Raw genomic sequence first — 27,266 nt, 5'->3', positions numbered from 1 at the left:
TGCGGATAGCGGCTAATTACTTCTGTATTGCATTCGTGCTGGCCTGCAGGCGACCTGCTATCTAGAAGTAACACTAGGAGCGTGATGCTCGCGTGGAAGCGGTGATTTCCAGAAAATTGCTTTCTCTCACCCGGGCAGAGGACAGTTTGAGCGCGCACCATGGCGTGGTCTGTGGCGGCGAACATCCGCCAGCGCGGCCACGGGAGTCGCAGCGGCAGCGGGAACTCCTCGCGCGAGAGGAAACAGGAGAGCGACCAGCAGAACATCACGTACCAGCAGCGCATGGGCGCCACTCCCGCGGGCTATCAGCAGCCTAAAACCAGCCCGTCACGACAGCACTCCGGACAGCACTCCGGACAGCACTCCGGACAGCACTCCGGACAGCACTCCGGACAGCACTCCGGGCAGCATTCCGGACAGCATTCCGGACAGCATTCCGGGCAGCATTCCGGACAGCATTCCGGACAGCATTCCGGGCAGCACTCCGGACAGCATTCCGGACAGCACCCCGGACAACATTCCGGACAGCACTCCGGACAGCACTCCGGACAGCACTCCGGACAGCACACCAGATGTAGCGGAGGTAAGACTTGTCTGATATAATGTCTTATATATTTACACAGACATAGAAACTGTTGTCAATACCATAGTCTTCAAACAGTCCTGCAATTGCTCTATAGTTATAAGCTAATGTTATATTTTCCACTCAAACACCTTCAAACAGTGAAGCATGACAGACATCTTGTATCATCATTTCATATATTATTTCAATTGTTTATTACAACAGAGGGAAATCAGGTAACAAGGTAATAAGATTCGCAAGGTAACAGTTACTCAAAGAAACGGTCAGACGTTTTAAGTAGTATCCACTATCCTTGTTCAGTGGCACAGCCGCCATTGCCGTTGCTACTAGTCTAAGAATACTTCAGCAAAAGAAAAATGATGCCCTTTTTCATCCGTGCCTAAAGTGTTTGAGGATGTACGTAATGTTGAGCTGTTCAAACGTCCGTGTAGATCTGATAGTCGCGGGAGTCTCATGGCGAAACGTGATCCTCAGAACATCAATCATGTGCAGGTAGTGTATGAAATATTCAGTAAAAGCGGACAAATCTTGATGAAGAGGTTCCGTGAGGACAGATCTGACAGCCTTTTTCTGCATCCTTTGGCAGAGGTGAAGCCGTATCATATATCATTGTCTGTTACACTCCCTGTGTTCATATGGAGTTGTGTGGCGTAACGGCAGGGTTTTCGGCCCAGAACCCAGTGATCCCGGGTTCGAATCCCCTGACGCCACCGATGTTGTGCCCTTTGGAAAGGCCCTTTACACGACTTTCCATACCCCACCTAGGTGTAAAACGAGTGTATCATGTGTGGGTCACGACTCCAGCAATAACTGCCTGCGTCCCACGTGTATTGTACCGTTGCAATTCTAATAAAATCAAATCAAAAATCAAATGTACGCATCTTAACACTGTAAAAAATCTCATAGTAGTTTAAACCACTAATGATAATTCAACTGTGAAATAGTTTATGATTTTTATCTTTTTTAATGATTTCCACGTCTCGAAGGTAGACATTCAGTAATTGTTCTATACCTAACATAAACAGATATTCTGTGGTGATTTGATGGCCACAGCACTCATCTAACGTATCATATCATATATGACAGCCAAATAAAAGGTATTAAACCAATATGAAACTAAAGCTAACATACCTTTGTAATACAAAAATCCAAAAGCTGGCTGATAATTGCATATATATCTAACAAGATTGGCAACATAAAAAGATGTTGCCATGGCGACGGTGGTCTCTGTTAACGTTTTCGTTTTTAGCCTACATGCAAATAAGGACCTCGCATAATTTCGGCACAAATTATATCAGTCGATCACCTTCTCTACCAAAATAACACAAGTTGTCAAATGTATGAAAATCTTGTTTTCACAAAAAAAGATATCGTACCATTTCCTCATAAATCATGTAAATGAGGCCCTCTATGCAAGATTTGTGTCTAATAGTGGCCACATTTACTTAACTTCCAAATGGTGCGAAAATGAAATCCCCATCATTTACCACTATGGATTTATAGTATTTTGTCATTAATTATGCAAATTAAGTATCAATTTGCATAATTGATATCTATCGATATTTATCTCTTTCTCAGTTACATATGTCATGTGTTTGAGAGTCCTATAATAGAATGCAGCTGATTCATTAACCGTCCTCATTAATTATGCAAATCGGATATTGATTTGCATAATTGGCATATGATTATGTAAATCATCACTTAAGCTATCTACACACCAAAAATTATGATGATCCGTCATACCCTTCTTGCGTTATTCTCTTTCAAAGTTTGAGTCAAAATCAGCTCCTGCAGTTCCAAAAAAAGCCACTAGGGGGTCCAAATCTACAGAACATATTTTCCTTACAAAGAGCTATCCACCACTTAAAAATCATGACTATAGCATGTTCAGAAGACGAGATTTGAAAAGTGAAAGTTCCCCTGCAGTACCATAGAAAGTCGCTAGAGGGCCCAAAATCCAATCATTACAAGGTCTCCCACAGACCTACCCACCTACAAAATATGAAGACAATACATCCAGGCATTCTTGAGTTATCGTCCCATGGACTTTCACATTCCTGTACAATTCCTAGAATTCTTGCAATCTGCACACAATATAGTAAAAATTTGGCTCGCCCCTGAGGCGTCGCCAAAAACTCATTTTAAACCGAGAACGCCTTAATACAAACTGATAGCTTTGTGTCGTACCGAAAGAAACGTATCATACATATATGACAGCCATACTAAAGGCATTGAACCAATATGAAACTGAAGCTAACATACCTTTGTAATCTAACCATCCAAAAGCTGACAGATAATTGCATTTATCTCAAAACTCATTTTAAAGTGAGAACGCCTTAATACAAACTGATAGCTTATTCCGTTTCTTTACGACACATAACTAAAACCCCAATCAAAATGACGAAGGGTGGCACTTATGGAAGGAGAAAATGGCGCCAAGATATCAATAAATACTAGTTGGTATGGTAGTTTTTTAATTGCATAAAAACGCATTTTAAAGTGAGAACGCCTTAATACAAACTGATAGCTTATTCCATTTCTGTACGACACATAACTAAAACCCCAATCAAAATGACGAAGGGTGGTGCTTATGTAAGGAGAAACTGGCGCCAAGATATCAATGAATACTCGGGGAAATGACACGGTACGTTGGGCATAATCCACACATTAATGTCAGACATTACGCCCAGGCAGGGAAATAGATGATAAGCCTAAAATGACGAATTAGCTTTCATATTTCAACGGTATTCACTCAAGGAACAAGGGAATATGACATGATACGAGGATTGCATGTATCTAAAATGGTGGCGTTTACAGTGTGAATACTCAATCAGTGCAGAAACATTGTGACCCAATTTTTTCGAACTTTTGGAAATGACACGGTACGTTGGGCATGATCCACACATTAACGACAGACATTACGCCCAGGCAGGGAAAATAGATGATAAGCCTAAAATGACGAATTAGCTTTCATATTTCAACGGTATTCACTCAAGGAACAAGGTATTCTGACTTGATACGAGGATTGCACGTATCTAAACCGATGACGTTTACAGTGTAAATTCTCAATCAGTGCAGAATCATTTTGAAACAATTGTTTCGAACTTTTCGAAATGACATGGTACGTTGGGCATGATCCACCATTAATGACAGACATTACACCCAGGTAGAGGAAATAGATTATAAGCCTTAAATTATGAATTATCTTTCATATCTCGATGGTATTCACTCAAAGAACATTGGAATTTAACAGGATACGAGGATTACATGTATCTAAAATGATGACGTTTGCAGTATAGATACATAATCTATCTATTTTTTGTATTTATTTATTTATTCATCTTAAAACGTATGGGTAGTCTCTTCAGCCAAACAAAGGCCGACTTCCAAGAATGCCCATAGAGGTACAGATAATAAATACATGTAATAAAATAAAATAATGATGAAACATAGGAATACATACAGAAACAAAATCCATAAATCAATAAAACAAAAATCAGTGCAGAAACATTTTAAAACAATTTCTTTCGAACTTTTTTATTATTTCCATGCGTACTCGTTAGCTTCAGCATATCAAAGACCGTTTCCTCAACATCTGCAGTCCACACAAGCGTGTAATTGGGTACCTAGTGGGCCGTCAAAGACAATCATTCATTTCTTACTTCTCGACATGCAAATTAGAAGGGAGAATTATTGATTGCTATTAGATCTATAATCCTTAGCACCTGAACAAGGTGTAGGCGGTGTTGCTTGTATGTTTGTTTGTTTGTTTGTGTGTGTGTCTATTGGTCTCTGGGTGGAAAAAAAACCTTGAATGTATTACTAGTCTTCTTTCGAGTCCGGTTTTCCGGTTTATATGTTGAATAGTTGCCTATATAACCAGTGATTAATAATTGAGAAATTTTTCAGTTAGGACCTTGAATATCTTTAAGTATTGTCAACCATGATACTTGCTTACAAGTTTATGTTGAGCCTTTCCAGTCTGCAGTCATTATGGCTCCACATGTATCTATGTCCTTCAGAGATCTTTGATACATCTTTGATACTTAAAGTTCGAAAAATGCTACATTTGTTGACCGCTGCACATTGAAATTCTGTCCACAGCTCGACCAAATTACCCAGCAGACTGTGGGTATTTAATATGAAATCTAGAATAGAGACGTTACATGCACGAAATATCAATGAAAATGGGTCGCCGGCGGAACTCAGTCATTAAACATTCATAACTCTAGTAATCCAACATAGTCGATATATACGTGCTTTAGATGTAATATTGAAATGAAGTCTAAAGTAATTCTACCTGGACTTTCAGCTTATCATTCCTACAATTTTTCTGATACCTATGTATTAATTGATCACCGATAGCATATGCAAAAATGTTAGTTTGTATACTGGTGTAAAATATGAATAATAAAAATCATACATCTACTGACTTATATACAGAAACCTCAAATCTGAATGTACCGTGTTTCTCAGCATTGGTAAGAAGGGAACACACAGGCTCCTTTTTTGGCTCAGCTGTAAGATTTTGCACTGTGTTCCTGCTTCAGGCATTGTATCCATTACTTTCGCCGAGAAGGTAATGTTTTTGTACAACGTTCGTGTGTGTGTGTGTGTGTGTGTGTGTGTGTGTGTGTGTCTGTCTGTCTGTGTGTATGTGTATGTGTCTGTCTGTCTGTCTGTCAACGCGATAACTCGAGAATGCCTGGATGGATTGTCTTCACATTTGGTAGGTGGGTAGATCTTAGTGAGACCTGGAAATGATTGGGTACCCTGGCAACTTGTTTTATGAATAAAGTCATAAAAAAGTCACCAGTGACGGATCTAGGTACAGCTTCACGGGCAGTGTGACCTTTACGGTCGGGTTCCCCTGCCTAGCTGGGATTAGAATCGATTTTATCGATCTCTGAATCACCTTCATCATCGCCTACTAAACCGCAAGGTCAAGGTTGACTGGAGATGAGAAATTTGTGGTCGGGAAACAATCGAATGATGTCACAAACTGTCCATTAGGTCACAGCTGACCCTTGAGATCAGCGGAAACAGTGGCATCATACCGATTGCTTGAACATCGCCTACTAAACCACAGAGTCAAGGTTGACTGGAGATGAGAAATCTGCGGTCGGGAAACAAACGAATTATGTCACAAACTGTACATCGGGGCACAGTTGACCCTTGAGATCAACAAGAACATGGGCAACATACCAACTACTTATCGTCTACTAAACGACAAGGTTGATCAAAGAGAAGTAACCTGTTTGATTTGTCGTTGGGGAAGAAATGACTCATGTCACAAACCGCATTAAGGGACACAATAGTTCTTAAAAAATTAGGCAAGTACAGAGGTATTATGTCGATCCAACGAACTAGTTAATCATCTCACTATCAAATTTGATCGAAGAGAAGTCACCCATTTGACTTATCGTTTGGAAATTAATGACTGATGTTACAAACTGCATTAGTAAATGGCACACTAGTTCATTAGAATAGGAACAGACAAAGACATCGGATCGATTCAGTAAGCACCTCGGTCATTGACGTCTAATCCACAAGGTTGGCTAAAGACAGGTCACGAAGTACTGAAGGTCAAGCGCGTCGTTCTGTGAAATTTCTCGTTAGAAAAGAAATGAATGATGTCATAAACTGTTTTACGGGGTACAATGGATCTTTAAGCCCAGAAAAGGTGAAGATATTAACTCCCCGAAAAGGTAGTCTCATTCAAATGCATGTCTTTCAATGGCCTTCCTGCCGTGACAACGTTACCTGAATACCAAATATGCTGCCCTGTTTGAATTGTTTGCTGGATAACAAATGAATAACGTCATAAACTATTTTGTATAGCACAATAGCCTTGGAATTATGTACTGGCGAAGACATCCATCTACCAAATAGGCACTTTCTGTACAACGTCATTAAATAACCTCGGCTCTAAGACGTTGCCATCTCGGTATCCGTATTTCACGTGGGCCGAAAAGAATCCTGCCCTAAAATGTGATGAGTCCCTAAATTTCATTATAATAAAACTACGAATGCCAAAAAAAACCTTCCACCAAAAAGGCAGATTCTTGACAATGTCCTTAACTAATTAGCTCCAAGAGAGCGTCGGTATATATCTCCCTGTTGATGAAATGTGTGATGGCTCCGCTGGTTCTCCCCGACTAGGTTATTGGTTCTTTCCACGTCAGTAATTTACCCCAAGCACGCACTTACCGTCTAGATAGATGGGCGGGCTTAGAATGCCCTACACGGAGCGAGCAGAGCTGATAGACCAGCTTTGGCGGCCCTTTTAATCCCCGGAGAAAGATAGGGAATCATGAGGGGAAGCTCCTCAGCTAAGAGAAAGAGCTTTAGCCTGTCCAAACACGAATAACGTCTAGCTAGGTACCCTTCAGGGAATGTTCTTGCAGAATTTAGTTTAGGCATACACATTCTCTCAACATGTCGCATATTCAAGTGGGGAGAAAGATGGAGAATCATGAGGGGAAGCTCCTCAGCCAAGAGAAAGAGCTTTAGCCTGTCCAAACACGAATAACGTCTAGCTCGGTAACCTTCAAGGAATGTTCGTGACGAATTTAGATAAGGCATTCACATTCTCTCAACATGTAGCATACTTATGTGTGATGTATGTGATGTATATGGTGCTGAAAGAACTTTTAAAAAGTCCGATAGAGGAGTACTTTTCGTCCTTCGCTTGTGAAGAATTTATTTCTAAGGGGCTCTCATGCAACCCAAATAAGACTATGGAAGGAATAATGTGATATTGAGTAATGACGAATATGAAAAAAATATATTAGATATTTGAATTATGTGTTGGCACAAACTTATCTTGTTGGTACAGAATTATCTTGTAAACCATCTTGTTAACACATATTGTGCCATAGCATTCAAAGAATGTACCGACTATATCAAGCACTCCAAACTTGAATTAATAATATTATATTTCAATACCTATCACGTCTTCCTAAAATATCTTCTACCTTCAAAGCATTCATTTGAGCCAAATTGTCTCGAAGATATCATGACCGATTCCGTTGTATTCATCTAGGTTTCAATTTATATATGAGAAAAATAAAATACATCGCCCAAATGTGTGTCCTAGACATGTTTGAAATTGAACTGAAAGACGCCATCCCACCAAAAGTAAAATTAAGATCACACAGAGCGTTTCTCCGGGCCTGCCATCCCAATAAAGTGCCAATTATTGTATAAGACAAAGCCAGGCTACTCAGATAGAATGGACGTTTGATTCCGCTATATTCAGCTACGTCCCAGGTTAGATTTCGTAGAAAGAAGACTCGCAGGTCTACATGCAGGTCTACATGTGTCTCAGACAACGTTATAATTGGAACCAAAGACGGCATCATTCTGGCCACAGCTATTATTCCCATCACACAGAACGTTTCTCGAGACCTGCCATTCAAATAAAGTGCAAATTATTGTATACGATAACACCAGACTACTCAGATAGAATGGACGGATGGTCATGATTCAGCTATATGCAGCTATATCCCAGGCTACATTTCAAAGAAAGAAGACTCCGCATGCAATGTGTCTCAAACACCGTTATAAGTGGAGCTAACGGCGGCATCATTCTGGCCATAGCTATTATTCACACCACATTCAGATCACACAGAGCGTTTCTCCTGCCTCTATTCCTATGAAGTGCTAATTGTTGTGCGCGATAATGCCATAGCAGGCTACCAAGATAGTATGGACGGATGATTCCGCTATATTCAGCTACGTCCCAGGTTAGATTTCGTAGAAAGAAGAGTCGCCAGTCTACATGCAATGTGTCTGAGACACCGTTATAAGTAGAACCAAAGGCGGCATCATTCTGGCCATGGCTACCATCCAAAGCACACAGCACAGTGCCAATTATGGTTTACGATAAGGCGAGACTACCAAGTTAGTATGGACGTATGATTCCGCTATATTCAGCTATATCCCAGGTTAGGTTTCGTTGGAAGAAGGCACCGTTATGGTTGGAGCCAAAGGTGATATCATTCTGGTCACAGCTATCGATATCATTCACATCGCCAACCCAATTGTCTTGGGTTGGCGAGACAAAAAAAAAGATGACAAAGTAGAAAGCCCGACAAAAACGCCTAAAAACACGTCAAAAACCAGCCGAAACCCATGCTCTGTTTGGAGAGTAATCAATCTGCCATCACGATAAAGTGCTAATTATTTTATACGATAAAGCCATGTGATTCACATGGACTAGGGATTCCGTTGTTATCAGCTATGTCCAATTATTTTATACGGCCCCGTTTCTCAGGCCCCGTTATAATTGGAACCAAATGCGGCATCATTCTGACCACAGCTATCGATATCTTTCACATCGCTGTCATCAATCTGACATCCCGATAAAGTGCCAATTATTCTATACGATAAATCCAGCCTATTCTGATTGACCAGCTAGCGATGAGTTTGATCAGCCATGTCCCAAGTTAGATTTCAGAGAAAGAAAACTCACATGTCTATATTTAATGTTGCTCAGATAATTGCAACCAAAGGCGGCATCATTCTCGCGACTACTGGTGTAATTCAGAGTACACAGCACGTTATTTCTCTGAACCTACCATTCCGATGAACTGTCAATTAGATTATACGATACTGACAGGCTCCTCAGATACATGTAGAAGGCGGCATCATTCTGGCCATGGCTATCGATATTATTCACATCACTGTCATCAATCTGCCATCCCGATAAAGTGCTAATTATTTTATACGATAAAGCCATGTGATTCACATAGACTAGGGATTCCTTTGTTATCAGCTATGTCCAATGATTTTATACGATAAAGCCAGGCTATTCAGATTGACCAGCTAGCGATGTGTTTGATCAGCTATGTTCCAAGTTATATTTCAGAGAAAGAAGACTGTCATGTCTTCATCTAATGTTGCTTCGACGAAGTTATAATTGCAACCAAAGGCGGCGTCATTCTGCCCACAGCTATTATTCACATCACACAGCGCATTTCCCGGGAATCTGCCATTCCGTGCCAATAATCTAATACAATAAGGCCAGGCTATTTAGATAGACGAGCCATTCCGTTATGATCAGCTATGTAAAAGTTTAATCTCAGCTGGTATGTCTACATCTAATGTTGCTTAGACGAAGTTATAATTGCAACAAAAGGCGGCATCATTCACATCGCAAAGCACGTTTCTCGGGCCTCTGCCATGCCGACGCAGTGACAATCACATTTGCGTTTGAGCGCAAAGGGTGCGATCTGTTCACGGCTCAATGATTACTATAGATTGCCGGGACGCATCAGAGCCCTTCAGAATGCCGATGGCAGCCCCGCGTGTACTCAGTGCGCACCGTGACCAGGGCGTGTGTAAAGCCCCCATTCAACTAGACGGCGCTCTCGCTGCGCTCTCGCTGCGACCGTAATCTGATTTGTATATCCATTGACCATAATTGAAACATCAAGTGTAAAGGTAAGATTGAAAAGAAAAAAAAAACACACACACACAAAAAGTGTCAAACAATTCGTTTCTGATCTTTGGAACTCACTGAGCGCTCTGTTGAATTCTAGGTCGCAGAGAGCGCGTGTGTGGGAGGGGGGATAATGCGTACGTGCACGGTTGTTGGGTAGGGGCGGAGTTAACATCATCAACTTTGCCTGTCCCCGCTGTGTAGAAACTGTGTCTGGATGAACTACACGTACAGGGAGTTGAGATGGGAGGGAAGTTAATAAAAGGAAAGGATTTCTTAGGCACGTTTGTGCCCAAAGGCTGATTGCATGTACGTAGACTTGTAGGGAACATACACGTGACAGGAATGTTATTGACATTAATGTACAAAGAGACTCATTCAAATGCTAGTGTTGGCTATGTCTAGACAAGGTGGGGTTTCTTTGTGAAAGCAGAGGAAGACGGAAAGCCGCTCTGTTTCTATAATCGATTATAATGGATTCTATGATGTAAGAAGTTCTGTTCGTCTGTGAATGTGAGAAAGTTATGGTAGCTCACGGTTTCTTCTTTAAACAGTTAAACGGCTCTTTCACCGCATATTACAAACTGGAAATAAAATGTACTCCATTCCAGTGTGATAAAGGCTACTTTTCAACGTCATAATAGTCATCATTAGAGTAATTTTACCTATTTTATACTTCTGAACTCACAGATAGGCTACTTGTATAGTGACGGCTAAGCTTCAATTGAATGTTCAACATTTTGAATGTATATTCATTTATGCTACACCAACCATATAGTCCATAATTAAGTATCATTGCTTTCGAGTTAGGACCTCGTGATTCTAGTTTCTTGTCGCCCATGCTCATAATATTATTCCCTTGTTTGGGTTGAATGATTTGTGGCTACAAATAAATGATATTATTCTCAATTTTCACGTCATTATCACTTCGGCAAAACTGTTCTTGGTGCTGAACATAAAGGCTGCATTGATATGGGGAAATTGACTCCATGGAGCACTCATCAAACAGATCGATTGGAACATTTTGTCATATTTCCTTGAACGTACAATTAAAGCTCACTACAGGCAGATGAATATCGAGGCAATATATAACCCACTGCTTTGTACTAGTACTGGTCCCAGCACGAAATGACCCCAGATCCTGACGTATCCAGACAAGGGATCCGGTGATCCGGAACCTAGCTAAGATCCGACAGAAGTCGAAGGGATACGGGACTGTACTTACACAACTCAAATCTACCTGCATTGACTTGCATATACAAGTGGTACGTTGAGCCCCACTGTGTGGATATCCCTGAGCCAGCCCCAAAGGAAATGGATCAATCAGCCACATCACTTCAGTATTGTTTAGTATTTAATGGGTTATGAACTTGGAAATGTTGAGTTGATGCATCCTTTTACAATTCAACAATTTCAAGTTCACAATCCATATTCGAATACGTCGGGATGCGCTTTGTGCAGTGATATTATGAAATATCGGTATGGTCTCCCCGACTGCTTAAACCTAGACGAATGAACGAAGTCTAGACTACAATAATGTGCGAGGTAGATTTATCACCGTGTCTGTATGCCTTTTAAGGGCTAGACCTGTTTTACAGTCATAACATGTTTTCTCAGGCATGTCTTCTTGGTCTACTAGTTTTATATTTCCACGAGGTGCCTCATTACCGCCAGTGTAGCACACTGTTGTTCATCGTAATTCAAGTCCATCGTTGTGTCTAGTTGTTCAGTCTGCCAAGCGAATACAAATTGCCCTCGTCCAACCATAGACTTGAAAAATAGTACAATGTAATTTATCATAATTCAAGATGATCGTTGTGTCTACTTTTTCAGTCTGCCAAGTGACAACAAATTGCCCAAAGAGTCCAGCCATAGACTTGGAAACTAGGACAATGTATCTCCCTTTGTCTAAAAGGGCCATCTACTTATCTGAATTAAGAGCAATTTATTTTCTTTCACAGAGAGCCGAGAGAGGGTCAGGAGGGGAGGTTCACCTCCAACACAACCAAAGGTACGATACTTTGCACAGAAGGACGATTCAATGTACATTTAGACTTTTGAGATAATTCATATTTCTATTCTACATTTCTATCTTCATTTCAAATAAAACTAACCAATGTGTTTTAGATGTAGGCCCTGGCTTCAATGTAAAGGACTATGTACTCTGTTGTAGATACCATATCTTGATCAAATGTCAGTAGTGAGCATTCATCCTCACAATAGCCTCCTGGCCATTGACATTGTGTCCGCTTTTTGGTGTTCCCTTCAATAATTTTTGCCATTGACGCAAGCAGTAAGACTCCTGTCTGAAATGGCCAACTGTTTACGTACTGCCGGTCCCTCCCATGGTTTGACAATTTTGATACCTGGCATTCCCACATTCCTGACTAGATTTTGTGTCTTTGGGAATGGCATTTTTTCAGGACTCTGCTCTGCACCATCGAGGTGTAAAATGGATACCTAACTTTAGTTGGGGAGGTAAAGTACAGTGGAAGGATAGCGTTGGGCTCCGCCTTCCAATACAGTGTCCTAGACACAATGGATAACAAGAGTCTTAGGGCCCAAAATCTCCATGAAACTTTTTCTTTTATTAAACCTGTTCCCCCCATTCTATATTGCTCAATGGTATGACCCCCGGCCACATATTGGGGGCTCAGGTTCTACAGTGACCCACTTTCGCTATCAATAGCTAGTAACAGCTGTTAGTAGTGCTACAATGGCCAAAACTGCAAATATAGATTTCCCCATTACTTAGGCAAATCAAGTCCAATTTGCATAATTTGCACTTCATTGTATACAACCCTCTCTAAGCTACCTGCCAAGTAAATAACATGAAAATCTGTCGCTCCTTTCTTCAGTTATTCTCCTTTGAAAATATTTACAAACACGCCATTGCAGTTCCAGTGACACATACCAGGGGGCCCAAAATCGACCTTGACCTTTCTCCTCCCAGCACCTACCCACATACCAAATATCATTTCAATCCATCCACACGTTCTTCAGTTATGCTGATTTTAAGCGCCCGGTGACACATACATACATACACGGTGACACAAACATACACACACGCGCACACGCACGCAAACACAATAACTTCGCATGATTTGCACTTCAGTCTGTACATCTCCGTCCAACCTACCTGCGTACCAAATAACATGAAAATCTGTTGTTCCTCTCTTCAGTTAAACCCCTTTAGAACATTTTTATAAATAGGCCATTGCAGTTCCAGGGACACAAACCAGGGGGCCCAAAATCGACCTTGACCATTCTCCTCCCAGCGCAAACCCACATACCAAATATCATTGCAATCCATCTACACGTTCTACAGTTATGCTGACTTTAAGCATCCGACGACACACATGCAAACGATTTACCTCCTTACTTGTGCAAATTCGGTCTCATTTGCATAGTTTGCACTTAAGTGTGTACAACTTGGTCTAACCTACCTGTGTACCAAAGAACATGACGATCTGTCGATCCACTCTTCAGTTCTTCTACATTGAAGATTTTAACAAATACGCCATTGCAGTTTCAGTCACACATGCCAGGAAGCCCAAAATCGACCTTGACCTTTCTCCACCTAACACCCACCCACATACCAAAAATCATTTCAATCCATGTACAGGTTCTACAGTTATGGTGACTTTAAGCGTCCGGTGACACATACATACACACAAACACCAAACGCAAGCAAAACAGTATCTCCATGAAAAAGCCTTTTTTCATGGAGATAACAACCCGCTGCTCCAAAAGCTATGGGACTGTCTTTACCTATCTTTTTTATTTCCGTTTTGGTCAGGACGATGGACACGGTAGAGTGAGGAAAGTCTCCAGAGGTAGTCCCGTCAGAATGAACCGACCCCCTCCAACGGGCGCCGAACATGCGCAGATGTCCAGAAGCCTTCCCCACGAGTACATGCGTCACTTCCCCCAGGATGCCATGCGGCGGCAGGAGGAGCATGCGCAGAGCGCGAGACGTTCGCCGCAGGAACACCACCGGCGGTACCGACCCTCGCCGGACACCTCCCCCCGACTCAAGACCAGATCCTCTCCGGAAAAACACTCCTCAAGACAGACTCAATTGGGGCAAGACGGCGAGAAGGATAGAAGGCAGAGGAAAAGCTACAACACAAGTGTATGATGTTTAAGAAATCTAAATCTACATCTACATTTAGATCCATTTGAGGTTTCATGGGCCAATGCAACGGCGCAGACTGAGGCTGACAAGGCCTAAGTTGTCCCTCAGGGCACTCAGCTTGAACAAAAGACCACATTCTTTTAACGCTGGAAAAGAATGAAAAGGGTTTGGCTTCTGAGCTGTTTGGGCACAGGCCAATGTGACAAATGAACTAAAAGGTGCATGTGAAGGCGAGTGCGAAAAGGTCTATGAAAAGGCTTGCGGAAAGGTGTATGTAAAGGTTTGCGGAAAGGTGTATGAAAAGGTTTGCGGAAAGGTGTATGAAAAGGTTTGCGGAAAGGTGTATGTAAAGGTTTGCGGAAAGGTGTATGAAAAGGTTTGCGGAAAGATGTATGAAAAGGTTTGCGGAAAGGTGTATGAAAAGGTTTGCGGAAAGGTGTATGTAAAAGTTTGAGGAAAGGTGTATGTAAAAGTTTGAGGAAAGGTGTATGAAAAGTTTCACGGAAAGGTGTAGGAAAAGGTTTGCGGAAAGGTGAATGAAAAGGTTTGCGGAAAGGTGTATGTAAAAGTTTGAGGAAAGGTGTATGAAAAGTTTCGCGGAAAGGTGTAGGAAAAGGTTTGCGGAAAGGTGTATGAAAAGAATTGTGTATAGGTGTAGCATTGATCAAAAATCATCTATTGGTCACGCATGTGAGGTTTGTAGTAACGAAGGGTTTAAAACGAATATGTCGGTGGAGTTAATGTGGTGAGGTGAGTTCTGACTATTGGAGCCCGTTGACGATTGTTATTGCCCTGTGCTGAAAGGCATTTGTAGCATCTATGTGCTTTAGATGGGCGTCTTGTCAGTCAATGGTGCTAGAGTCATACCGAAGGGTATCTAAAACAACGACGTCTACGGTGACAGCTTTGCCATGTGTCAAGAGAAACCATCACACACTACGTGGTTCATGAAATGTTGCGATAATCTTTCAGATATCCGCCTTTGTAATGTGAAAAGTGATGTAAATTGTAATGTATTTTGGAGGATGTCACTTAGTTTTCATGAAAAGAAAAATAGACATTAGTATTATGTAAATAAAAACAACTCTTGATGTTCCTCGATGTTTAATAATCGAAAATATGGAAATGAGTAATAAAATAGAACAATTATGTCATACAACTTTGAGGTATATACTGTCATTATTCAAATTAGTTTTATATTAGACAGCGGAACAAGATAGACTCCAACTGCATGTCAGAGAGAACTGTTGGGTAGTAGTCCACTGTTTTCTGCTGCTGCAGTAGTTGAAACATCCTGCAGCCGCATTCAGTCTTCCTTCAGTCCCTTACAATTTGCCCGATTCGCTGCGAGCTTCCTTAGCTCCCGTAAGTTTCTTTCTGACCGCAACGGTCCTTGACCTCTTTCCTTCAGGTCTGCCCTCAGTAGGCTCGGTAAGCTTTTGCAGTTGGGTGGTAAAGTAATAACCCACTAAGCACAATATTGTCACAGCGGCACCTTTGAGAATACCGTGTTACCGAGGATTGGCCAAAATTTGGTAGATGTTGCAGTAAACTTATGTGCTGTCAGATGTGTCGCTTTTATGTCGACACTTAATGGTACCATGCTTTAGATCAACCTTTCTTCAAAGATATGTCATCTCTTCAACTGGATAAGACTCGGAGATTTCTTCCGCACATCCATTACTCTTCTGAACCGTCACTCGAATAAACTGGCAGAGCAATCAAGTACATCAATCTTGAAATCAATAGTCAGTCGTAAGGGATCGTATGCACTAGTATTAATTCCTTCTGCCAGTTCATTCTAGTGATGCTGAAGAAGAGTGCTGGATGTCACTCGAAATGTCCGGGTGTAATCTCCGAATCTTATCCAGTTGTAGTGATTGAATCGTATTTGAATATTGTTTACCTGGATGTCTAACCTTCATTAACGTATCATCCTTTCTTTATTCCGAAACGTTTAAGCAGTCTTCTGCGTATAATCATGTCCCAATTGGTCCTCTGCCACGTCAGAAGGTAGCAGGTATGTCCGGACATGGTGATCGGCTCGTTCCATCTTGACGCGGGAATAATCATCTGTCGCCCTTTTTCTTTCTGTTCGTGGCAGAAAACAGAGATATCGTCCAAAACCTGCTGGAAGTGACTGAGCTCCTCGAGAAAACTCGCTCCTTCAAGTCGAATTTGCTGCCACAAGGATCGTTTGAAATGGTCGTAGAGTGCGTGGTCTACAGGACTGGACTCCCTGTACCTTGCTTTCATTTCGTTCGTGATCGGAAGAGACGTGTTCCCCTTTCTTTCCCGTTGTCTCCTGCCCACATCGTAGATTATGTCGTTAAGAGACCAACACATTTTTCTCTTTAAAAGAACCAGCGAATGATTAAGATGTTCCAGTATCAATATCATGGAAAACTGTTTATCCACCTTGCTCACAAACTCGGTTGCCGTGTCCAGTGAGTTGTATCCTAGGTCCCTAGCCATGCAGTTTTTCACACACCTCCCGGCGTAACACCTCCTGTGACGTCCGACAAACACCTTATCCCATCCACTAGGATCCTGCAGATACGTCATTATAGCAGATTGTCCACCGGGGCCAGTTTCAGTCATATTCTTGAAGAATTTCCACATCTTAAAGTAGTCAAAAACGGAGTTCAGTCTGGCGATGGGGTTTCTCAAGATGGCGACGAATCTGGTATCCGGGTGCATGAAGCGGTCGAAGACGGTTTTGTTGAAGATGAAGTGATGGGCGAAGATGTTCCACTTGGGATTTCCAGGAAGCTGCAAGACGTTGTTCTCCTTGATGACTGTCCCGCAGCCGATGCTGGGGAAGTCTCCTCGTCTGGGAAGGGCTGGGATGAGGTCGTGCTGGTGGGCGTAGCGGAGGAAGAAGGACTGCAGCGTGGAGGAGCCGCACTTGTACACCTTGATGAAGGCCACGTTGTCGTGAGGAGTGCAGGCAATGCTGCCGTTGGCGCCTGGAGATCTTGGGAAAGATGTAATAATAGAATTAAACATACTTATAAGTTTTCTTAGTATTGTGAAACGTGAAGTGAATAGACTTCAACTCTGTCAACATTGTCTTACCGTCAAAATTAACTTTGCCCCGATGAAGGTTTGTTTGTTTTATTTGGACCTCCATTAGTGTTCAATTATTACAAATGTGTTACAAAACTGTTCATCTGTGAATATTTTCGCCAGGTTGGTAAGGCCCTATTCAAATTGCCTGCAATCGCGCTGCGCTCTCGCTGCGACAAATGTCGGATTTGTCTAATCCTTGATTTCATAGTTGGATTATCACGCAACACTTAAAAGTATGGCTAAAATATAACAATATACACAAAGCGTAAAAAGATTTTTTTTTTAATCTCTGAAATTCGTAGAGTGCTCTGTTGAATTCTAGGTCGCAGAGAGTGCGCAGCGAGAGCGCCTCCTAGTGGAATGGGGGTATAAATGACTGAATAACAAAGTTCTTCATCGACAACCAAGAGAACCAGTCAGTATCGCCCTGAGGGAGTTGACCGAAGGTCATCCAAACGTCGGCTTTTGTAACTCCGTGGTTGTGAATAGATAACCCAATTATTCCAAACTGTTCATATCTGTATACTATAATTTAGATGACCTTACAAATTAACTTCTCAAAGATCTTAATCTTATCAATCCTAATCTAACATGAAACAGCGTGACCTACCCAGGACTGTGCCTTTCTGAGAAGTCCAACTGTCCCTGAACACGGGTCATCGACGAATAAATTCCTTTCCTTCCTTTTCGTAACTGGCGCCAAAAAGTTCCGGATTCCAGCCCGACATATTGGAGCAGAAGACAGACCGTCCCTGACAGGAGAATGAGCACTGCGAGACATGTTTTGATGGTCCTAAGGCCTCCGAATTCCATGTTGAACGAACAACCCCCGAACAGTAGTGGTTGTCTTCATATGTAGATTGCAAGTATTTCAGTGTTGTTTCTGACAAGCTTGAAGAAACTGCCAAAATATAATTTTATACCTCATTGGATAATCAAGCACATGGCTACCATAGCAGCGACTCCTACTAACGTGTTCCCAGTATACATTGTTGATCTGGTAAACGTAAAACAATAAACCATATGGGACAGGACAAGACCTGGATGCATGATAATGCATGGCCTAGGTCATCGTCCTTTGAACTTTCACCTCCGATCTGACCTCGGGCAATGTGACCTTCAAAATAGCCAACATTCATTTTTATTGCAAATTTCGCTTTCACGAAGACGTCAAAGCATACAAAAGAAGAGAATGTAAGCAATTTGTGCTCGTAGTCATTCTTCCTTGTAAACATCATATCCAGAAGACGTCAGCTGGTTTAAAATGAGGCCAGGGTGACCTTTGTGCCATTTGTGTCACTACTACGTCACAGTATTAAACATCGCCCCGTCGGACCGGTTTGGTTACATCAAGACTACTGGCTGTAAGTCAGAGAAAAGGGAGGGGGGCGATTCGTCTGGTTTGTAATGACACAACTTCACACAAGCATAAAACAAAAATCGGACTCACCCCAAATTTTCGACTGATCAGCTCCAGTCTTTGATTCCTTGACAAAGATTGGAGCTCATCAGTAAAAAAAATCCAATCTTTTGTGTTGGCAATTTGCAGTTCACCTTTGATTCAGAATGACTTCTACCAACACAGATGAACTTTCAAGTGAAGTACAAAATATGGTGAAGACTTATTTAGCAGCTTTAAAAGATCTCTGTGCGTCTCTGTTTAGGCCAGCCTTTCTTTGGATACTTTGGATACTTTATTTCCTTCATTAGCTACATACCACTCATGGTATGTAGCTAATCTTCCTGGAGTACATCAGAAAATACATAAGACAGACTACATAAAATTGACCACAGACTACTTTAAAAAATGACTGCATTAAAATGAATCATCACCTCCCGGCTACGTCACTACGTAACCATAACTAAGCAACTTGATCACAAACGACCAATTCCGAACGATTGATGATTGTGTAACACTATAGGGAGCGAACAGGAATGTATTCTTTTGCTACACATCACCTGTACCATGCCTTCCTGAGGGGTTATTGATAGCAGAATTCGGCAAGAATATATATGGTGACTATATGATGATGTCCAGGGGATAGAGGTCGCGTTGAGAGTAAGATTTTCCCCTAGTTTGCAAACTGTACTCCGTCTATGTCGGCTAAATCCTATGGCATATTATTGATATCACCCATCTAAATATAATGTGAAAGAAGACCTTTATTGTACATGTTTGCCCCACTGGGCTAAGCAGAGGTCACATGTTATACATATTGATGAGTATATAAACATTCAGCACACTGTAGTACTTTCGACTTTCACTCGTTTCTTGGTACATGTACAATGTAATTGTATAAATGTAGGAGGCTGTATCATTAGTTAGAGTTTGTTTATCGAAGGCTGTAAGAAATATAAATGTCTCTTTGCTATTCAGGTATCTGAAGTAGGGGAATTTGCTTATTCTCATTTATTTGGCCAATATCTATTATTTCCAGCAACCTAGTTAGTCTTTTAGAGAATAACACACCAGCACGAAACATCAAAGGTTCGCCGTGTTCCTTCCTCATCACAAGGTTCTTTGTCGAACATTGCTGTGAAGGTCATGACCTCGCAAGCGTATAATTTACCCGTCACGTATTCACGCACCGACTGCAGCCCTGAAAGGTCACCCGTGACGCGGGCGGCATTGTCAGATAAAGACGTAGAGCAGGCTGGGGGTCGGGGGATCGGCGAGTATGTCACAGATACAAACTCCTGCGTACCAAACCGGCATAATGCAAGACTTTATACCCCGCATTCCACCAGGACGGCGACCTCGCTGCGACCTGTGATTTAACAGAGCTCTCAACGAATTTCATTGATAAAAAAATAATATTTTTACACTTTGTGTGTTTTGTTGTCTTTTCAGTCATACGTTTATATTTTGCATGATATTCCAACTGTTGTTGAAGTCGAGGGTTATACAAATCCAGCATAGGTCGCAGCGACATCGCAGCGAGAGCGCAGCGAGGTCGCTGTATAGTGGGATGGCCTTATCTGCATCAAACATAAAGTCCATGTCTTCTCGAGTTGACGTTTTTTTGTAGTGTCAGATAAAGAAGTAAAGTGGGCTGGGGGTCAGGGGAGCAGCAATCACGTTACACCTGGGTACCAAGGTGGGATAATATGAGACTTTGTCTGCATCAAACGTAACGTCCATGTCTACTCGAGTTGACGGGTTTATTTTTGTGGAGCGTGCAGATGAAGTAATCATGACGCATGAAGGTGGTGTTGTCGACTGGCGTTAGGCTGAACAGTGCACATACATGAGTGAGTCTGACTGCGTGTAATTGGAGATAAATGATGTTTTGGTCGTGTGCGCTGGGGCGGAAATTGTACCGACTGTTGGGAAACGTTTGAAGGGATTTTTAGCTATACCGTGGTTGATAAAGTTCAGGCGTGGACATTAAAAGCAACGACGTTTAAAGTATCCGTTTACATCAGGTTCCTATGTTGTATCAACAGAACAAACATATATAGCATGTTTTCACACCTTGGTTACATAAATGACCAAAGAAGAATTTAGTATACGTACTTTATCCATTGCACTGTTACCTATTCTCCCTGTGGAGGATAAACGGTCGACTGATAGATTACTACAACAAAGGGGATAAAACACGGGAGTAGAACTGACGCCTTGAGACAACATAAGATGATCAAACTGTCTTTATTAAAAGAAGTATGTATGTCCAATGTACACAATTATACCTCACCAGTTTTCAAACGTTACAGTACTGAATGTATGTATACATTTGTGATATCAACAATAGACTTTCAATAAGGACCGATAACGTTCAGCAAAAATATAAACAAATATTTCAAACCCTTCACATAAACAGTAAACATAGCATGATGTCAATGATGTTTTACAATCGTTGAACTAATTCATTACTATCATATATGTCTAATTTCATTTGTTGATATAGATACAAAAAGATTGAATTTCATAAGAAACACGCAACATACATACACTCCTGCTTCAAAATGTAAATAACGAATGAACAGCTTTCTCTAACACTAAAATTACGTTTCAGTTCAAACTGTCACATTGTTTAGTGTTCTTTTATGTCAGCCCAGCGGTCACCAAAGTCTTTCTTTTCCTCTACATTCCCGTAGTGAATCTTTTGCATCCCTCTGAGGTTCTCATCCCAGGTTAACCGGTTAAACTTCAGCTTGGTGCAAAGGCTCCAGGTTATGTAGATCTCCTTGCTATAATCTGTCCCTCCCACGATCTTGAACTTCCCATCATCTTCTTGGCACCGCTCGTTCACTATCTTTAAGATTCGCTCAAACTCCCAGACCTCCTCATAGAAGTCCCGACCTTCCAAGCTGATCTGACGCCACAGTGAGGCGTTGAAGTGCTCGTACAGGTGGTAGTCGATGCGGCTGGACCGCTTGTACTTGGCGACCATCTTTTCCGTGAAGTGTTCCTTCTCCTCGTAGTTGGTCATGTCGTCCTCGTCAGCGACCCAGTAGAGGATGTCCTCCATCTGCCAGCACATCCTCCTCTTCAGGAGGACCAGGGACCAGTTGATGTGCTCCAGGATCAGAAGGAGGGTGAAGTCCTTGCCGATCTTGTGGATGAACGTGTCGATGGCTTGCCCGTCCAGCTCGCCAGGCGGCAGTCCCAAGTCCTTCGCCATGCAGTCCTGGACGCAGGCGTCGTGCTCGAAACAGGTCGCAGGGTGGCTGAACACCTTGTCCCAGTGTGCCGGATCTCTGAGGTACTTCATCAGTCCGGTATCGTTCTCTTTCCCCTCGAGACCCGGGAAGTACTGCTCCAGGCGCAGTGCGTAGAACACGGACCTCAGGCGGTTGATAGGCTTTCTCAGAATGCCCACGAACTCCGTGCCGGGGTGCATGAAGCGGTCGAAGTTGGTCTTGTTGTAGGTGCTGTGGTGGGCGAAGATGTTCCACTTCACCCCTGGAGCCAGCTCCATGACGTCACTGTCCTTGATGACGCTCCTGCACCCGACCCATGGCGACTCGGGCATGCGCGGTAGGCCGACGACGAGGTCATGGTCATAGGCGTACCGGAGGAAGATGTTCTGTACGGTGGAGGACCCGCTTCTGTGGACCTTGATGAAGGCAATGTTGTGGCGCGGCTTGCAACCATCACGGTCTATTTCAGGGCTAAAGCCGACGGGGGACAGAAGATTATTATCAGTACTGTTACGTTAGCTGTTTGTGAATAAGCATAGTACATTTACAGTGGGCTAAAAACGAAGTCAAAATATTCAAAGAAACAAAATAGATTAACAGCAATACTATCCCCGCGATCGGAAAAAATTCTATTCTGTTGGGTTGTCTGGTTGTGTATTAGGATACTACATTTACAGTGACCTAAACACGGAGCCAAAATAAGCAAACAAATAAACAAACGAAAAAAAACCCAACAATACCCACCCTGTAGTGGGATGAATGGTTGTGTATTCCATCGTGCTGTTGCTGCTATCCTCTTCTTCCTCTTCTTCCCACGGCGGTTTGATCTCGTAATCGGCGTCCTCATGTCTGTGATGTTTGTGGTGAGACCTTAGCACGGCCTCGCCATGTTGCGTAGCCCCGCCATGGTGGCGGTTCCGTGCTCCCTTCTCCACCGGCCGGTTGAACGTCGTGTAGGTAAAAATACCGACGATGACAAGGAGTATGATCCCCAGTGTTCTCTTCGGACTCTTCATGACGATATCTTTGGAGTTTCGCATGAAAACGTCGCTCCAGAAGAGATATTCTCTCTCATTACTGTGAAGCGTATCTGTAGTGAAATTCTCCCTGTTGAAGATTAAGTTGATGAACAGGTTTTTTGGGGGGAGTGAGGTCTCCAGACTGCTGCGTCACAAACGTGTTGTTGGCGAAGTAATTGCCTCCGGATTTCATACCTGACCTCCTCATGCGTCATAGTGGAAAGGTCAACGTACCCAGCCAAAAAACCGGACCTGTCGAAGTTTTTTCTTAAAGAGAGAAACATTTTCGACCTGAAGAGAATGGTGAGTAGATGCCCCCTAGCGCCACAAAACGGCTTTGCAAGCATGTAATACTTAGTTGTAAAGACCCTGTAATTTTGCTGTGTCGATAAAGATTTTCACTAAGAAAGCTACTCATGTTGCATACTGCGTCTAAATCTTTCTTACGCGGGTCTCAATCATTAACAATTTGTTTTGATATATATTCTGATCATGAACCATAGAACGTCATCTCTATACAGGGACATACAAGTTACATTGTACAACGTTGATATCTTTAAAAAAATCACCACCATTCCGAGGACGTCCTCGTGACAAACTGCCAACTACTAATTTTGTTTTCTGTCACCGTTGTAAATGTGATGTTTCGTAAAAGTAACGTGACCACAGACTCAAATTACTTAACATATTTCTCAATGCTGCCAAACCGTTACACTGCTACATAGGCTAACATTGGCGAAGGTAATACTATTTCTTACAAGTGTATGGTTTTATTTGGTTCCCATGTGTGGCATCATTATGAGATTCTAATATCAAACCAGGCTTGGGATTTGGTCAACAACAAATGTTTTAGAAGCAACCGTGACTTCGGCTAGCTCAGAGAAATGACTTATACACAAAGAACCGTTTTTTACGCTATTGACGACATATCAAAAGCACCACTGATACCACTATGACGTACGTGGCAATTACTGTACGGAAATTACTGCTGCATCAATTCTTAAAGAGGGGCTCTGTCTCTATCTATATATACTCATATAACAGACGTAAGGCTGCGGGCGCAAATCTCGAGGCAATTATGAAATTGCCAATCCCTGGATGAACAGTTATGTAAAATGTTTTTTGACCGCTCTGGAGGTGTCAATGGGGTCTTCTGTTGCCTCAGAAACTAAAGGTTCTGGGTTCGAATCCATGGCAGGTCTAAGTGTTGTATTCCTGGGAAAGACACTTAGAATCTATTTCCTCTCACGACACAGGTGAAAATTAGTACATAGCTTCGGTTAGTTGTAGGCCCCGTTTTTTAATTAAAGAACCCGCCACACATCTCACATCAAAGGTGACGCTGACCTGTTACGTCTATCCTTCGACAAATATGGTAGATATCAATAGATACTGAGGAGTAGCTAAGTACTTAAGCTTAGTGAGAGTGTATTATGTAACCAAAAATACAGACTTAGCTTCAAAATGTGCAAACTTTATTGTCAAATTTCCACAAGAAAGGAACAATTTCACATGCACAGAATATTCAATGATCGTCGCATTTTTTGAATACGAAGTCACTTTTAAACTGAAACCCTGATTTTCACAGATTTGCCACTGAGATATTTTCCCAGTCTTTCTTTGTAAAACTGTCGGACCACAGGTAGCGACAACGCAAACATCATTGGATCTATGGAGGACGCACACTTCGCTATGGCTGCAGCTACCATGACATACGTGACAGGAACCGTGATGTTGCACAGACTTAGGAGGACCACCATAGCATATGGCGCCCAGCTTACACAGAACAAGGCTGAGAGTCCTAGCGAGACAACCGCGGTCTTTGTGTCCCTTTTACAAGTCAACTCTGATGCCGGCACTTTCGCATTCTGCCTGGACCTTCTAACGGCCACAAAAATATAGCTATAACAACAGACTATACCAAGTAACGGAAGCGCAAAGGCGCACAGTAACAAAGCAAAGACGTATGCTCTTGACAGGTCGTCAACAGCTATGTAGTCAAACATGACACTAACGCCGGTTTGATCTATGATGAATCTGTTCCACCCTAAGAGAGGAGGCAGCATGAGGAGGATGGAGTAGAGCCAAGTAGCAGCTACAGACGTCAGCATCTTGCCGTGTGTGATGGCTGTTGCAGCGGCGAGTGGGTTGAAGGCCACGGTGAGTCGCTGCACGGCTATGGCGAGTTGGGTGGTCATCAGCACTAGGGTCATCACACTGACACTGAAGCCGACTAGATCGCGACCTGGACGTATAAATGACGATGAACGTTATTACATCATCATCATCATCATCATCATCATCATCATCATCATCATCATCATCATCATCATCATCGTCATCATCATCATCATCATCACCATCGTCGTCATCATCATCATCATCGTCATCATCATCGTCATCATCATCGTCATCATCATCGCCATCATAATCATTATTTTGCATTCCAATTTTACTCCTGTGAGGTACACTAGGTATAGCCTGGGTGCCATCCTATTTCTACCGGGGGCTCCTACACTCGCTACCCTAAAAAATGTTAGGGTAGCGAGTGTAGGAGCCCCCGCCGAAGAAATAGTATTGCATCCAGGCTACACTAGGTAAAGTTTAACCACGTACGTGCACACAAAACACAGAGATGCACATACCTTGGACAATAAAATACTCCTCGATTGAATATTACAAGAACACGAAGTTCCTACCGAATTCTCCAAAGGTCCATGTGTGTGCGAAGCTTGCCCAGACAGTGATGGGACAGTACACCACGCACAGCAGGCCGTTTGTCAGGCACAGGTTTACCACCAGGTAGTGCTTCGGATTCCGCAAAGCTTTACACCTGCAGGAGGAAAGGAAAGAATTTTTGAATTAAAAAAAAAACAAATATTGTACGGGTCTTGTTGGCAAATGTGCTAGATTTTGGCACATCGGCAACCAAATCCGTAGTGTTTTTTGGCACACTTTTAGACAGATTAGCCGAATAGGCTAGGTGGGCGTCACTCGGACGCCAAAGGAAGAAATGTCATCTGTCTACTACTTCAAAAATGCTATCTTTTCGACCAACAAATGTTGTATAAATCTGTTCTCTGTTGGATTCACATGTTCCAAGACAAGAATTAAAGGGTCATATCTTGATAGCTACTTGACGAAAATTAGTCTGCGTCGTTGAAGGTTAGACATCCAGGTAAATACTATTTAAAGACAAATCAAACTCTACAACTGGATAAGATACGGGCGTTTTGAGTGACATCCATCACTCTTCTTCAGCTTTACTAGAATGAGCTGACAGAACAAAGTAATGATAGTACGAAAAAAAAGGTTGATCTAATCTACGGACACAAATTATGTTTAATGCACATTGATAAGACATATAGTGATGCAACAGTTAACTTACGCGTATAAAGCTTGAAGAGCCAGACCGTTTCCGAGGGTCCCGGTTAGCCCAGCCAGGAGAATGACCACCCCGAACACGGTCTGAGCACTGGCGGACGGCGCGTCAACAACCTCCGCCGAGGAAACATTGTCCTCTCGGTGATTGTCTCCGAAAAATAAGCGGTTGGAAACGTTTCTGACGTCCATACCATGCATGTCTGTGCTTCCAATCTTCAAGCCTCGTTATGATTGCCACGTTATCCAAATGATTCCAATGACATGTCAGCAAAGGACAGCTATTCACTTTGATTAGCGAAAAACATGAGCATGTGGGTCAATAAAAAAAACTTCAAAGCACCATTTATGTAACTTCATGGCGAATGTTGCTGATAGCGCATGTCCTGCCTTAAGGCGTCCATCTCAAACGATTTGCTTGACTTAACAGAGCTTGCGCTTCAATTGGCCTGAATTGGAGTCTCACGGTAGAGATTGTTCTGAAGATTAAATGTCCTGCTGTATATTTACCCTGGGGGCAGCACACGCAGGGTTGCTCCGTCCCTACATGCGCCGGAGGTTTGTGTACTACAGAAACTAAAAGCACAAAAACAACAAAAAAAAGGAAGGGACCTAGTCTTTAGAAGATCCATAGGCTTCCGTCCGACTCTAACGTTCAACTCTTACAGTAACAGAAATGACCAAACGAACGGACACTAATCATATATAATATTTCACTCTATTATGTGTTTTGTACCATTCGTATGTGTGATAACATACGTTTATAGTTTTATTCAAACTTTAATGATAATTTAATGTTGTAATCTGTGTCTTAAATTTGTTATATTTTGTCTGACCCTAACCTCTTCTCTTATGGCCTCAATGAAAAGCGGCCTGCAAGCGGATTGGAGTTTCTCATGAATATACAAAATTCAAACAAAATTCCACTGGCCCCTTTATCATGTAACGCAGACGCTACTACACTTATATAAGCGGGTCAGTTTG

General features: G+C 42.3%; 4 protein-coding genes across 4 annotated transcripts; 1 reads left to right on the top strand and 3 right to left on the bottom strand.

The window, feature by feature from the left end:
* Positions 1-159: 159 nt before the first annotated feature.
* Positions 160-14,637, top strand: LOC136422510 (uncharacterized). Its single transcript, XM_066410281.1, has 3 exons — positions 160-583; positions 11,990-12,039; positions 13,828-14,637. Exons 1-3 carry the CDS (start codon positions 160-162, stop codon positions 14,167-14,169), a joined length of 816 nt encoding a protein of 271 aa, XP_066266378.1. The 3' UTR covers positions 14,170-14,637.
* A 1,074-nt stretch (positions 14,638-15,711) lies between these two features.
* On the bottom strand, positions 15,712-18,414 carry LOC136423148 (galactose-3-O-sulfotransferase 2-like). The gene is made up of 2 exons (XM_066411196.1): positions 17,849-18,414; positions 15,712-17,143 (listed from the first exon to the last, which is right to left on the bottom strand). Exons 1-2 carry the CDS (start codon positions 18,049-18,051, stop codon positions 16,099-16,101), a joined length of 1,248 nt encoding a protein of 415 aa, XP_066267293.1. The 5' UTR covers positions 18,052-18,414; the 3' UTR covers positions 15,712-16,098.
* Positions 18,415-20,940: 2,526 nt separating this feature from the next.
* On the bottom strand, positions 20,941-23,068 carry LOC136423142 (galactose-3-O-sulfotransferase 3-like). Its single transcript, XM_066411186.1, has 2 exons — positions 22,627-23,068; positions 20,941-22,353 (listed from the first exon to the last, which is right to left on the bottom strand). The coding sequence occupies exons 1-2, from the start codon at positions 22,920-22,922 to the stop codon at positions 21,273-21,275; spliced, it is 1,377 nt and encodes a 458-aa protein (XP_066267283.1). The 5' UTR covers positions 22,923-23,068; the 3' UTR covers positions 20,941-21,272.
* Positions 23,069-24,359: 1,291 nt separating this feature from the next.
* Positions 24,360-26,474, bottom strand: LOC136423143 (melanopsin-like). The gene is made up of 3 exons (XM_066411187.1): positions 26,290-26,474; positions 25,601-25,734; positions 24,360-25,146 (listed from the first exon to the last, which is right to left on the bottom strand). The coding sequence occupies exons 1-3, from the start codon at positions 26,472-26,474 to the stop codon at positions 24,464-24,466; spliced, it is 1,002 nt and encodes a 333-aa protein (XP_066267284.1). The 3' UTR covers positions 24,360-24,463.
* Between the last annotated feature and the right edge of the window lie 792 nt (positions 26,475-27,266).

Source organism: Branchiostoma lanceolatum, chromosome 17, assembly GCF_035083965.1.
Source record: "Branchiostoma lanceolatum isolate klBraLanc5 chromosome 17, klBraLanc5.hap2, whole genome shotgun sequence".
Taxonomy (NCBI): Eukaryota; Metazoa; Chordata; class Leptocardii; order Amphioxiformes; family Branchiostomatidae; genus Branchiostoma; species Branchiostoma lanceolatum.
Note: the sequence above shows the minus strand (reverse complement) of the source record. Positions and strands in the feature narration are given on the sequence as shown.

Coding starts and splice junctions, on each gene's coding strand:
- LOC136423148 (XM_066411196.1), bottom strand. CDS start 18,051: ATGGAATTCGGAGGCCTTAGGACCATCAAAACATGTCTCGCAGTGCTC. Junction 17,144..17,848: donor TCAGAAAGGCACAGTCCTGG/GTAGGTCACGCT, acceptor ATCTTTCCCAAG/ATCTCCAGGCGCCAACGGCA.
- LOC136423143 (XM_066411187.1), bottom strand. CDS start 26,474: ATGGACGTCAGAAACGTTTCCAACCGCTTATTTTTCGGAGACAATCAC. Junction 25,735..26,289: donor GCTCTTCAAGCTTTATACGC/GTAAGTTAACTG, acceptor TTCCTCCTGCAG/GTGTAAAGCTTTGCGGAATC. Junction 25,147..25,600: donor ATGGACCTTTGGAGAATTCG/GTAGGAACTTCG, acceptor TTATACGTCCAG/GTCGCGATCTAGTCGGCTTC.
- LOC136423142 (XM_066411186.1), bottom strand. CDS start 22,922: ATGCGAAACTCCAAAGATATCGTCATGAAGAGTCCGAAGAGAACACTG. Junction 22,354..22,626: donor ACCATTCATCCCACTACAGG/GTGGGTATTGTT, acceptor CGTCGGCTTTAG/CCCTGAAATAGACCGTGATG.
- LOC136422510 (XM_066410281.1), top strand. CDS start 160: ATGGCGTGGTCTGTGGCGGCGAACATCCGCCAGCGCGGCCACGGGAGT. Junction 584..11,989: donor GCACACCAGATGTAGCGGAG/GTAAGACTTGTC, acceptor TTTCTTTCACAG/AGAGCCGAGAGAGGGTCAGG. Junction 12,040..13,827: donor CACCTCCAACACAACCAAAG/GTACGATACTTT, acceptor CGTTTTGGTCAG/GACGATGGACACGGTAGAGT.